The sequence below is a fragment of the Physeter macrocephalus genome, chromosome 6 (genome assembly GCF_002837175.3).
Source record: "Physeter macrocephalus isolate SW-GA chromosome 6, ASM283717v5, whole genome shotgun sequence".
Lineage (NCBI taxonomy): Eukaryota > Metazoa > Chordata > Mammalia > Artiodactyla > Physeteridae > Physeter > Physeter macrocephalus.
This window is the reverse complement of record NC_041219.1, coordinates 26,855,119-26,868,911: the sequence shown is the minus strand read 5'-3', so window position 1 is coordinate 26,868,911 and position 13,793 is coordinate 26,855,119. Positions and strand designations below refer to the sequence as shown.

Genomic DNA, 13,793 nt, shown 5'->3' with positions numbered 1-13,793 from the left:
TGTTTTCTTTGTATTTAATTTTTGATAGTTTGATTAATATGTGTCTTGGCATGTTTCTCCTTGGATTTATCCTGTATGGGGCTCTCTGTGCTTCCTGGACTTGATTAACTATTTCCTTTCCCATATTAGGGAATTTTTCAACTATAATCTCTTCAAATATTTTCTCAGTCCCTTTCTTTTTGTCTTCTTCTTCTGGAACCCCTGTAATTCGAATGTTGGTGCATTTAATGTTGTCCCAGAGGTCTCTGAGACTGTCCTCAGTTCTTTTCATTCTTTTTTCTTTATTCTGCTCTGCAGTAATTATTTCCACTATTTTATCTTCCCGGTTACTTATCCGTTCTTCTGCCTCAGTTATTCTGCTATTGATCCCATCTAGAGTATTTTTAATTTCATTTATTGTGTTGCTCATCGTTGCTTGCTTCCTGTTTATTTCTTCTAGTTCCTTGTTAAATGTTTCTTGCATTTTGTCTATTCTATTTCCGAGATTTTGGATCATCTTTACCATCATTATTCTGAATTCTTTTCAGGTAGGCTACCTATTTCCTCTTCATTTGTTAGGTCTGGTGGGTTTTTACCTTGCTCCTTCATCTGCTGTGTGTTTTTCTGTCTTTTCATTTTGCTTACTGTGTTTGGGGCCTCCTTTTTGCAGGCTGCAGGTTCATAGTTCCCATTGCTTTTGGTGTCTGTCCCCAGTGGCTAAGGTTGGTTCAGTGGGTTGAGTTGATTTCCTGGTTGGAGGGACTAGTGCCTGTGTTCTGGTGGATGAGGTTGGATCTTGTCTTTCTGGTGGGCAGGTCCACGTCTGGAGGTGTGTTTTGGGGTGCCCTGACGCCTGGCTGGAGCACCAAGAGCCTTTAATCCACATGGCTCAGAATAAAAGGGAGAAAAATTAGAAAGGAAAGGAAGGAAGGACGAAAGGAAGAAAGGAAGGAAGGAAGGAAGGAAGAAAGGAAGTAAGGGAGGAAGAAAGGGAAGAAGGAAGGAAGGAAGGAAGGAAGAAAGAAGATAAAATAAAGTAGGATAAAATAAAGTTATTAAAATAAAAAATATTAAGAAGAAAAATTTTTTAAAGTTAAAAAAAAAGGGGTCAGTCAGAACCCTAGGACAAATGGTGAAAGCAAAGCTATACAGACAAAATCTCACACAGCAGCACACACATACACACTCACAAAAAGAGAAAAAGGGGAAAATAATAATATATCTTGCTCCTGAAGTCCACCTCCTCATCTTGAGATGATTTGCTGTCTATTCAGGTATTCCACAGATGCAGGGCACTTCAAGTTGATTGTGGAGATTTAATCCGCTTCTTCTGAGGCTGCTGGGAGAGACCTCCCCCTCTCCTCTTTGTTCGCCCAGCTCCTGGGGTTCAGCTTTGGACTTGGCCCCACCTCTGCGTGTAGGTTGCCCGAGGGCGTCTGCTCTTCTCTCAGACAGGCCGGGGTTAAAGGAGCAGCTGATTCAGGGGCTCTGGCTAAGGCCCGGGGGAGGGAGGGGTACGGATGTGGGGCGAGACTGCCGCGGCAGAGGCCAGCATGACGTTGTACCAGCCTGAGGCGCGCCGCGCGTTCTCCCCGGGGAAGTTGTCCCTGGATCTCGGGACCCTGGCAGTGGCGGGCTGCACAGGCTCCCAGGAGGGGAAGTGTTGAGAGTGACCTGTGCTCGCACACAGGCTTCTTGGTGGTGGCAGCAGCAGCCTTAGCGTCTCATGCCCGTTTCTGGTGTCCGCGCTGATAGCCGCGGCTTGAGCCCGTTTCTGGAGCTCCTTTACGTGGCGCGCTTAATCCCTTCTCCTGTCGCACCAGGAAACAAAGAGGCAAGAAAAAGTCTCTTGTCTCTTAGGCAGCTCCGCGCCCGCCCGTCTCTGGAGCTCCTTTAAGCGGTGCGCTCGACTTTTTCCGGGCTGTGGTGCACTAACACCTTCAGGCTGTGTTTACGCAGCCAATCCCAGTCCTCTCCTGGCTTCTGACGGAAGCCCGAGCCTCAGCTCCCAGCCCCCGCCCTTCCCGGCTGGTGAGCAGACAAGCCTCTTGGCCTGATGAGTGCTGGTCGGCACCGATCCTCTGTGCGGGAATCTCTCGGCTTTGCCCTCCGCACCCTGCTACTGCGCTCTCTTCAGTGGCTCCGAAGCTTCCTCACTTCGCCACCCGCGGTCTCCGCCCGTGAAGGGGCTTCCTAGTGTGTGGAAACCTTTCCTCCTTCACAGCTCCCTCCCACTGGTGCAGGTCCCGTCCCTATTCTTTTGTCTCTGTTTATTCTTTTTTCTTTTGCCCTACCCAGGTACGTGAGGGATTTCTTGCCTTTTGGGAGGTCTGAGGTCTTCTGCCAGCGTTCAGTGGGTGTTCTATAGGAGCAGTTCCATGTGTAGATGTATTTCTGATGTATCTGTGGGGAGGAAGGTGATCTCTGTGTCTTACTCTTCCGCCATCTTCTCTCTCCTAAGGAATAATTTCTTAATCATGAGATTACGATTCTATAAGTAATGAGATATTGCTTTTAAAGTTGATTTTTATCTGTTGTTTGAATTGAATTTTCTCTTCAGACTTGAGAATTGTGAGATCTGAAGTACTACCAGATATTTATATGATAGCATTATGCCTTTAAGTTGTCAACTGACAGTCTTCATTTTTTTTTTTAAGTTGAAGGAAAAAGTAACAAATTCCACAGAATTGCAGCATCAGTTAGATAAAACAAAGCAACAGCATCAAGAACAACAAGCTCTTCAGCAAAGCACTACAGCAAAACTTCGTGAAGCTCAGGTAAATAGTATTTGAATTTTTAGCCTTTTAAACAGAAATTAACCAAATCATTATCCTTTTGTTGTGGTGAAACTAGATATTGCAAAGTACTTGATTATGAAGAGTTTTGATAATTTTCAGTATGTGGATAATCAAAATCTTTTTCTTTTGATTGCTCTGTTTAAAATTTTTTCTAAAATATTAAAAAATATTTATTATAAATAGATTTGTTACTTACAAATTTATATAAAAATTTAAAATATATTAAATTTCTGTTAAAGAAGTTTACTAAATTTATTTAAATAAAATATATTATTTATTTAAATTGTTATTTATACATAATAAATTATTTATTATTGTTGATTAAAAATACCTTATTTTAGAAATTAAAAATGCAAATAAAATTTCTCAGTTTAGTTTACCTCAGTAAAAAGTAACATTTTGTATTTCCTACAATAGAACTTACTGTTTATTGGTCATATCTTTCCCTGTTTCAGAGCTATCATATGAACATTGGAATTGTAGGTATAGAAAATGTGACTGAGTTAAATTTGTACAGATTCTATAGTATAGCTCAGAAGATTGAAATAAGTTAAATTTTGTTTTTTGTTATGGTGAGCAGAAGACAGTACCCAGATGTTTGAAATGAATTTGAAATTCATCTATTCCTTCGGTCTTTCATTAATTCATTGAATATTATTGAGCACTGTGTGTCAGGCCCAGTGGTAAGCACTGAAATTAGAGAGCTGAGTAAGACACAGTGCCTGCCTTCTAGGAAATGGCAATCTAATGATATACACACAGAAGCAATGTTGGAGTTGAAAGGAGACAGTAAGTAATATGCCTTTCTTTCCCTTCTGAGTTTGGATAGTGGCATAGGAGTCAGGTGGTTAGAGATCCAAATATTGTATTCATTTATTTGTTCTTTCATTCATTCAGTCAACAAATATATATTAATGTCTACTCTTAGCCAAGGAAGTGATTTTGTGGATATGGCAGCAAAGAAAATAGACAAAGATGTCTGCTCTCATGGAGCTTAGTGAGGAAGACAAACACTAGCCAAGGTAAATAGGCAAAATATATAGTGTGTTAGATGGTGGAAGTGCTATGGAGATGCAAAAAGGGACGGGGAGTAGGAAGTATCTGGGGATCTGGAGGTGGGACTGCAATGTTAGATATGGTTGCCAGGGAAGGCATCTTTGAGAAGATCTAAAGGAAGGGAAGGTGTAGAAGAACATCAAGAAGCCAGTGAGTGGAGTGGTGTGAGTGATAAGAGAGTTAAAAGCCATAGGGATCACAGCCATAGAGATCACAGAGGATCAGAACATGTCGAGCTTCATAGGTAATTTTAAGGATTTTACTGTGAGATGAGAAATCATTGGAGGATTCTGAGCAATGGAATAGTATGATCGGACTTATAATTTTGTAGGGTTACTCTTGCTACTGTATTGAGAGTAGCCCGTAGGGGCACATAAGTAGAAACAAAGAAATTAGCTAAGAGACTACTATAATAATTGAGACAAGAAATGATATGGCTTGGATCAGAGTGGAAACAGTGCAGGTAGTGAAAAATGGTCAGATTCTAGATATACTTTAAAAGCTGACAGATTTACTGATAGATTGATATGGGGCATCGGCAGAGAAGTCAAGGATGATTCCAAGGATTTTGCCTCGGGTAGTTGGAAGGATGGAGGTCAAACAAGATGAAGACTGGGAATCCTATTGGATTTGTCAACATGAAGTCACTGATGACATTGGTAAGAGCAATTTGTAAAGAGAAGGAGGCAAAAGCCCGGTGGAGAGGGTCCAAAAGAAATGGGAAGAGAGTTTGATGCAATGAATATAGATAACTCTAGCAGTTTTATTATAAAGAGTAGCAAAAAAATAGAGTAGTAAAGATGAGGTAGAGAATTTGCTATAGATTGCAGGCAAGTGGACTTTCTTATAATGTACTGCAGAATTAAATTTATTCATCCAATCACAGACAAAGCTGGAAATGACAGCATTTTACGTTCTTATAGGCAGGTTGTCTCTTAGACTGAGGGGAGAACAAGGGGCTGAGTTAAACATTCTTGATTCCTTATTCCAAGCTTTCCAGTTAGTTAAATTCTCAATCTCTGGGGAGGAATAAGAAAAGGATGGCAAAGAGGCCAGGCAAAGTCTCTCATTATGAAAAGTCCTAAAAACTAATTAAAGAGATGTGATGAGTATAGTTCTAGGTGTATATATGTGTATAAAATTATTATGAGAGCATAGAGAAGACAGTTATGTAACTCATATATAATTTGGAAAAGAGCAGTTACAGAAAATTTCTTTAGAAGGGGCAATCTGTTGCAAAGTTTGTGTAGATGTTTCTGGGTTGCAAAGATGGTGATAGTGAGTAGTATACTCCAAGTAGAAGTTACAAGGAAAAGAATAGTGAGGCTGGTATGAACAAAACTGTTAGGTTTTGCTGGAGCTTAAAGTGTAATTTAGAGATGAGTTGGAGAAGAGCCCAGAGCATTAGACTTGGGTAAGTTTATGGAAGGCCTTTCTATCTATGCTTGAAGATAGAAAGGTATTGAAGGTCTTAAGATAGAAGTGCCATAGCCAGATTTGATTTTTAAATAGATTATTCTCATGGTTTTGTAAAACATGAATTTTGGAGAGAGATTCTGAAACAGGAGATCAGTTAAAAGACTAATATATGCAGTAGTTTAGGTGAAAAATAATGATGGTCTTTTTAAATATCAGTTAATTTTTATTTATTTATTATTTTTGGCTGTGTTGGGTCTTCGTTGCTGCACGTGGGCTTTCTCCAGTTGCGGCGAGTGGGGGCTACTCTTCTTTGTGGTGCGTGGGCTTCTCATTGTGGTGGCTTCTCTTGTTGCGGAGCACGGGCTCTAGAGTGCCCCGGCTTCAGTAGATGCGGCACGTGGGCTCAGGAGTTGTGGCTGTGGTCTCTAGAGCGCAGGCTCAGTAGTTGTGGCGGGCAGGCTTAGTTGCTCCGCGGTGTGTGGGATCTTCCCGGACCAGGGCTCGAACCCGTGTCCCCTGCATTGGCAGGCGGATTATTAACCACTGCCCCACCAGGGAAGCCTAATAATGATGGTCTTAGTTTAAGCAATTGCTAAAAAATATCATAGGGACAAATATGAATACTACTTTGGAGGTAAAATAAATACTACTTTGGAGGTAAAATACTACTTTGGACAAATATAAATACTACTTTGGAGGTAAATTAATAGTTGTAGGGAATGACAGAGAAAGGGAATGGCTTGCAGACTGATAATATTGGGTACATGGTAAATGGAGGTATCATCAGCTGTGTTAATAAACTTGAGAAAGATGGCCAGTGCAGTGAGTTCAGTTTTGGACAAGTCTTGAGGCACCTATGGGATGTACTAATTTAAAGCCTGAAGGAGAGGACCATGCTATATATTAGCTGTGAGAGACAGTATTTATGGGGTAAATGGAATTATTAGAATAAATGTGATCAACCAGGGAGAGAGTGTAATGAGAAAAATAGACAACTGGTAACACAAGACTTCTGGGAAACACTAACATTTAAGGGATGGATGAGTAGAGGAAGAACAGCTCAAGAAAGAATGATCAGAGCAATTAAGGAGACCTTGCAGAGTGAAAGCCAAAGGACTAGGGAGAGTCAAAAGTTGGGAGTAAGCAGCAACTTCAGATGTGGGTGTGTGGTGAGGACTCCCAGTATGATAAATGAAAAATATTCATTAGGTTAAGTAGTTAAGAATTAGTGACCTTGTGAAACATAATTTCAATAAAGTGATAGACATGAATGTCTGATTTTTGATTGATGAGTAAATGAGAGATGAGGGAGTTGGGAAAGTAAATATGCATTACTTTTGAAATTAAAATGTGAATTGCATAAAGACTGGGCAGAAACTGGAGTGGGACTTGGTCTAGGAAGTGTTTTTGAGAACCAGAGATACCTGAATATGTTTATAATGTAGGACAAAGGGACTAGTAGAGAGGGAATAATTGAGGATATTGGAGAAGGGGAGGTGACTGAAGGAATAAGGTATTCATAAGCTATGATGTCACTGATACAATGGGTGGTGGTAAATTCAGACTTATCCTGTGAAGGATATCCTTTGAAGAAAGGAGGGGTGTGTGTGTGTTTGTGTGTGTGTATTTAAATATATTTTACTTTATTATTTATTTTTATTGAAGTATAGTTGATTTACAATATTGTGTTAGTTTCAGGTGTACGGCAAAGTGATTCAGTTATACATAAATACATACATACATATGCATGTGTGTGTGTGTGTGTGTGTGTGTGTGTGTGTGTATATATATATATTCTTTTTCAGATTCTTTCCCTTTACAGTTATTACAAAATATTGAGTATAGTTCCCTGTGCTGTATAGTAGGTCCTTGTTGGTTATATATTTTACATATAGTAGTGTGTAAATATTTTTGAATTATATATGTCTGTGTATAATTTTATAGGTAAGAGGAAGAAAAATCATGGTAGGTCATTCCTGAAGATAATATAACACTGCCCATCCCCCAGGTTAAGTTTGAATAGTAATAGCTGAATGTCCGGTGGACAGAGATTAAGAATTTGGAGATTAAGATTAAGCTTTTAAATGGTTATTTAGGGGAATATTTGAGGATGAGAACCCCATTCAAGTGACAGGAGTGAAAAGATGATTCTGAGTATATAATAGAGGTTGGAGTCTAGACATTTGTGGTGGCACCAGTCTATGGAGGTTTGTGATTTTGCTCTAATAGTGCTTAGAAATGTAGGTGTGGAGAAAGCAGATTGCATCATTGATCTAGGATTGGGTTTTTTTGGGAGTGGCTGTATTGGAAACTTGGGGGTAAAAGGAAATGGAGAATGTAGATGAAAGAATAGTTAAGGTTAGTTCATATCCATATATGAGGTTCAGGAAGAAAGGCTAGGTGTATGCCAAATAAGCTAGAATAAAATTGAGGTTAATGTCTCTTTGACATTGAAGAGCAGAAATGAGGTCATGAAATTGGAAGACCGTCAGGAAGTTGTGGTCACAGAGTAGGATAATTGACATTTTTTTTTATCTAGAACAATTTCAGGTGATTATAAGATCCTGCATGTGAGTGATTGAATAGAATGAATAAAGGTCCAGGAATTAAGATGATATGAATGTTGAGGCTGTACTCTTAATTCTCTATGTATTTTGTATTTCCCAGGAAATTGGCAGAAATTGGGATTGAGAGAAAGACTAAATCAGGTTTCAAGTCTTCAGTGAATGAGGTAGGGATTTATAGATGATAGCAACACAGCATAGAGGGTAGAATAAATGAATACATAATTCCCAAAGCAGCATAAACCTTTTACTTGAGGGAGAGAGTAATGGCAGTGAAGAAATCTAGAAAAAGTCAACCTCTCCTGCTTGCCCAACAGAACAGTCCTTACATATCAGAGAGGGCTGATGGGGAATCAGCATCTGTACAGGGAGCACCAAACTTCAGTTAGACTTGGAAATAGAGTGATAGTACTAGAAAAAGCTTAGCCCAGGAACTGTGTTTCCAGAAGATTGGTAGAATGTGCAGAGAGGGTTCTTAGTGGCAGGAACAGAGGATGAGAGCGGAGATTAGGTTGCTTTTCATCGTTTCGTGATTGAAACTTAAAGGGACGAGAAGCTTTTTTTTTTTTTTTGCGGTACATGGGCCTCTCACTGTTGTGGCCTCTCCTGTTGCGGAGCACAGGCTCAGCGGCCATGGCTCACGGGCCCAGCCGCTCCGCGGCATGTGGGATCTTCCCAGACTGGGGCACGAACCCGTGTCCCCTGCATCGGCAGGCGGACCCTCAACCACTGCGCTACCAGGGAAGACCCGAGAAGCATATTTGAAAGTGACTGATCTCACATATTTTAATATTGGCACACTTCGTTGAGGATACCAGGGGGTTGCTGACTCTGTCTCAGGAAGGTGGTGTGGGCTGCTATAAAGTTTGCGTAAGGGCTTGTTAGGGCCTTGTTCTGGGTAGAGGCTCTCTGGCTCTCTTAGAATGATTGAGGCAGAGGCAAAGGCTGTGGGTCAGATAGTCTCAACATTAATGAGTGTTGCTCTGGATGTGGGCTCTTGCATGTGCTCTGTGTAACATGATGGTCCTTGGTGAAGTAAAGAAGAGGGATCCTTTGATGTAGTGACAGAAGAGTCCTATTGGGGTATTGAAATGATCTTTCATGAGTGTATGTGTGTTAGAGTACAATCACTTTCTTTTCTGTTCATTCAGTAAATATCTTAGAACATACAGGTCTTGGATACCTCGATGAATAAAACAGATAAAAATGTTCATCTTCTTGGAGCCTACATTCTTGTGAAGGGGCAGAGGGAGGCATATAAACATGAAAAATAAGTAAATTATTTAGTGTTAGAAGATAAGTGCTATGGAAAGAAAAAATATTCAGGAGAGGGAGTATTTGGAAAGGCTGCAATTTTAAATGTAATGATCAGGGTAGGTATGATTGAGAAGGTGGCATTTGAGCAGACATTGGAAGGAGAGGGAATGAGCCATGTGACTTTGTGAGGAAGTGTGCCAGGCAGAAGAGACAATTGGTGTGAAGGCTCTGAGGTGGGCATGTGCCTGGTGTGATTAGGAATAATGAGGAATCCCATGTGTCTGAAATGGAGTAAACAAGAGTCGTCATAGGTGGTGAGGTCAGAGTGCTAGAGTAAGAATGTGGTTAATTGAAGGGGTATTTTCGTTAAATTCTAGTTTATTATCAATAATATAGGTTTATATTGTTAAGTATATAGTTCTAATTATTTAATTAAATTTGCCATGTTAAAATGTAATGATTAGTAAAAAATATGTAAGACTAAGAGTTTGAGTCTTAAAATTTATTTATTATTTTGTTTGAGGAATAACTTTTTAAGTTCTCTATCCATTAAGGTAGTAGTTTTCAATTCTTTACAGAATGATTTAGAACAAGTACTACGTCAAATTGGTGATAAGGACCAAAAGATCCAGAACCTTGAAGCCTTATTACAGAAGAGTAAAGAAAATATTTCTTTACTAGAAAAGGAAAGAGAAGACCTTTATGCAAAAATTCAGGCTGGTGAGGGAGAGACTGCTGTTCTTAACCAGTTACAAGAAAAAAACCATACATTACAAGAACAAGTAAGCTTGTCAAGTGTATTCTATTTCTAAAATTTACTTTTATCTCTCTAAATCTTACTAAGTGCGTTATCTAAATGATTCTTCTGTTATTTTTAGTACTTCAAAAATTATTATGTACTTCTGACAAATACTATCTCATTTACCTTAGAGGTGGGTTGCTATTGTAGTGAAAATAAGTTAACATGATTTGATGAAGGAACTCTCAGTTCATGTCCCAGGATGTAACTTATTACCTGTGATGACCATGAGCAAATCATTTCACCTTGTTAGTTCATTTGAAAAGTATAGTTAGCTCATATTGAAAAGTTATTAATAATATATATTTGCCTCATGGCATTTTGTGATATTTTGAAAAAAGTAAATAACAAAATATATTTATAAACTAAAACCACTAATCAAGTGTTAGTTGTTACTATGTGTTGGTTAATAACCAGGCTTAGTGGTTACCTATATTTTGATATTGTATATGTGTTTGGAATACATAGCTAATAATAATTTTGGTAAGTTGCCTTATGGTTCTAACATCTGTGTGTTAGTTTAAGTGAAACTTATAAAATTTAGCTTAATACATTTTCAAACTGTAAAGAATTTATAGTCACTTTTTGGAAGAGTTGTCCAATAAGAGAATTCTAATTATCTAAATGAGAAAGTATTAAAGTATAAGTAGGTCATATCACTTTTCTAATTTGGGTATTAGTATATAACACAAATTTTTCCCCCAAATTTCAAAGTTAGCCTAGGTTACCAGTTTTTATGAAGAATTATTTAGACTAGTTTTTATAGTTGAAAGTTGCATACAACTTGACATTGCTTATTATACAAATTTGATCTGAAACGCATATACAATTTTGAAAAAAGAATAAATAAAAGTAAATTTATGTACTTCTGCTTCTGGCAGTATTGGAGTAACTGATACCTATTTAGTCCTCCTACTGTAAACAACTAGAAAAGTAGAAAAAACTGTGTAAAACCACTGTTTTCAGACATTGTACAACAAGCAGGTTTTCATCCCTGAGAGAAGAGAAGCAAGTGAAGTGAGCCTTTTGACCATTCCAACTTTTGACCCAGAGACATTTTTCAGACTGGTGCAGGTTGGGGGAATCCAAGGAAAGCACAGTGGTCTCATGAACTAAGACATGAGAGATTTGAAGTTCAAACTTCAAATCTCTTTGAGGTTGAACTCAAATTTGCAGAGCAGAATTTCAGAGAGGAGGGAATAATGTAGAGAAAAAGCTCCAGAAATCTGCTTAGGGATACACTTGAACCTTTCACTGAATGCTAATCTTTACACTCATAAGGAGAGATTCCATGAGGCCAGGCAGTGAACAATTATTAGGAGCTGCAGCTGAAAAATGATTAGAACTCACAGAGCTGGGAAACATTCAAGTTCTAGCCAGTCAGAGCAGAAAGACATGGTTGAACACTTGGGGGCATTCAGTAGAAACCCCAGAAATGTCACACCTTAGGGGTAAAGCTAAACTATCCCTAGACTAAAAGCTAGCCTACACTTGACCTAAGAAGCATAGGAACAAGCCTGGAAAGGGTCTAGCTGAACCACAAGTATATTAACTGTTGGCTGGAGTAAAATTCAACATTCTTTGAAAGAAGACAGCAAAATCCAGACTCGTCATAACAAATATAAAAAAAATTACAAAGAAGCAGAAAACAAAGACACACAAAGCAGAAAACATGTGAGCTGTAAGCAGGAGAAAAATGATTCAATGGGGATAGAACCTGAAATGAAAGAGGATAGAGTCATCAGACAAGTACTTTAACACAGCTTTTAAAATATACTTATATAGCACTTGTGTTTGTTTTTGTTTAATTTGTGGACAAAGACTTATAGACAGGTGCAAAAATAAATCCTGTTTTGCAACCCAAAACTCAGTGTTCAGTATGAGTTTTGATACAGATAAGAAGGAACATGATACCTAAAAGAGAATCAAGTGACGGGGGTGTATTGATAAACATAAAGATTGCTTCCAGGATTATAGAGCTGATAATTTCCCTCATATCTTAAGCTTTTAAATTATCAGCTGCATTGATTTAGTACTCTAATTTTAATGTTGACATGAAACAAAGATGGCTTCTTTTTTTAGGCTTTTATCTTGAACACAGTGTCTGGATTTTAAAAAGGTATTGGCGGGCTTCCCTGGTGGCGCAGTGGTTAAGAACCCACCTGCCAATGCAGGGGACACGGGTTCGAGCCCTGGTCTGGGAAGATCCCACATGCCGTGGAGCAGCTAAGCCTGTGCGCCACAACTACTGAGCCGTGTGCCACAACTACCAAAGCCTGCACACCTAGAGCCCATGCTCCACAACAAGAGAAGCCACCACAATCAGAGAAGCCCATGCACCACAACAAAGACCCAATAGAACCAAAAGTAAATAATAAATAAATTAAAAAAAATCATATTAAAAAGGTATTGGCATATCCCAATGATCTGTATTGTTCTAGGGTGTGATGGCTTAGGAGTGAATATGATTTGAACCTAATACATTTTTAGAGGGTGTCAAATTCACAACCAGGCAGATCCATCTCCTGACCCTAAACATGGTCCTAAAGTAAATTGCTTGAGGAAATTGGATCCCAAAGATTACAGGCTTGTATTTTTGAAGTGTGTTTGTATTCCACTGGAGATAGAAGAAGCCCCACTAAAAGAATTGTGGGCTGACTCACATAACAACTTCTTTTTGAAAGGGCTATTTTATCTTGAAGATTTTGAGTTTGGAGGAACTAAGGTGATTGGTAGTGGAAAGAATCAGAACATGTGAAATTCCTTAAAAATTTATTGACTTAAATAATTTTGCCAGGACTTCCCTGGTGGTTCAGTGGTTAAGAGTCCACCTGCCAATGCAGGGGACATGGGTTCGAGCCCCGGTCCAGGAAGATCCCACATGCCACAGAGCAACTAAGCCCGTGTGCCACACTACTGAGCCTGCACTCTAGAGCCCATGAGCCACAACTACTGAGCACTTGTGCCACAACTACTGAAGCCAGCACGCCTAGAGCCTTTGCTCCACAACAAGAGAAGCCACCACAATCAGAGAAGCCTGTGCACTGCAACAGAGTAGCCACCGCTCGCCGCAACTAGAGAAAGCCCGTGGGCAGCAACGAAGACCCAATGGAGCCAAAAATAAATAAATAAATAAATAAATAAATAAATAAAATAATTTTGCCTAACATGATTTAAAAAAGCCTTTACACTTAAAAAAATAAAATATACTTATGGATATAAAGAAAAAACTATAATAAGGAAATAGAAGTGGAAACAATAAAAATTAGAACTTCTAGAGATTAAAAAAAATCTGAAATGAAAATTTCACTGGATGAATATAATAGATTAAGCAAATGGAAAACAGTATCAGTGACCATTAAGACAAGGTAATTGAAACTGTCCACAATGAAGCACAGAGAGAAAAAAGGTTGGAAAAAAAATGAACAGTGCCTTAATGACCTGGGATAGTATCATGTAATCTAGCATACATATAATGAGTGTCAAAGAAGAGTGGGGAGGAGGAAAATATTTATAGAAATAGTGGCTGAAAAAATTGTAAATTTGATTAAAAATATGAAACCACAGATTCAAGAAACTCAATGCATTCTAACCAGAGTACCCCAAAGAAACATCAGATGAATTGGATTTCACCTAAATGAAAAACGAATGCTCTTCAAAAGACACCATTACAAAAATAAAAGCCAAGACAGACTGGGAGAAAATATGTGTAGTACATATATCTGACAATTCAGAAACATCCAGGATATATAAGGAACTCTTTATTACTCAATCAGATAGTGATTGTCTGGGGCCAGAGATGAGCAGAGGGTGGGTACTGAGTGCACAGGAGCATGAGGAAACTTTTGGGGGTAATCAGAATGTTCTCTTGCCTGATTGTGGTGATGGTTAAATGAATGTATGTATTTATCAGCTCTCCTC

General features: G+C 38.8%; 1 protein-coding gene and 1 non-coding gene across 5 annotated transcripts in view; both read left to right on the top strand.

Moving 5' to 3' along the window:
- Positions 1 to 13,793, top strand: part of EEA1 (early endosome antigen 1) — a 144,559-nt gene that overhangs the window by 91,629 nt on the left and 39,137 nt on the right. For all 4 annotated transcript variants that reach the window (XR_008617557.1, XM_055085245.1, XM_024127152.3 and 1 more), the window contains 2 exons: positions 2,637 to 2,756; positions 9,652 to 9,855. Coding sequence is in view for 3 of the 4 variants with exons in the window: in XM_055085245.1 (XP_054941220.1) it covers positions 2,637 to 2,756; positions 9,652 to 9,855 (324 nt within the window). In the remaining variant the exon portion in view is untranslated. The remainder of the gene's footprint in view (positions 1 to 2,636; positions 2,757 to 9,651; positions 9,856 to 13,793) is intronic.
- LOC112065941 (small nucleolar RNA SNORA40) lies at positions 11,656 to 11,782 on the top strand. Its single transcript, XR_002892334.1, has one exon. It is a non-coding gene; the product is annotated as a small nucleolar RNA SNORA40 (small nucleolar RNA).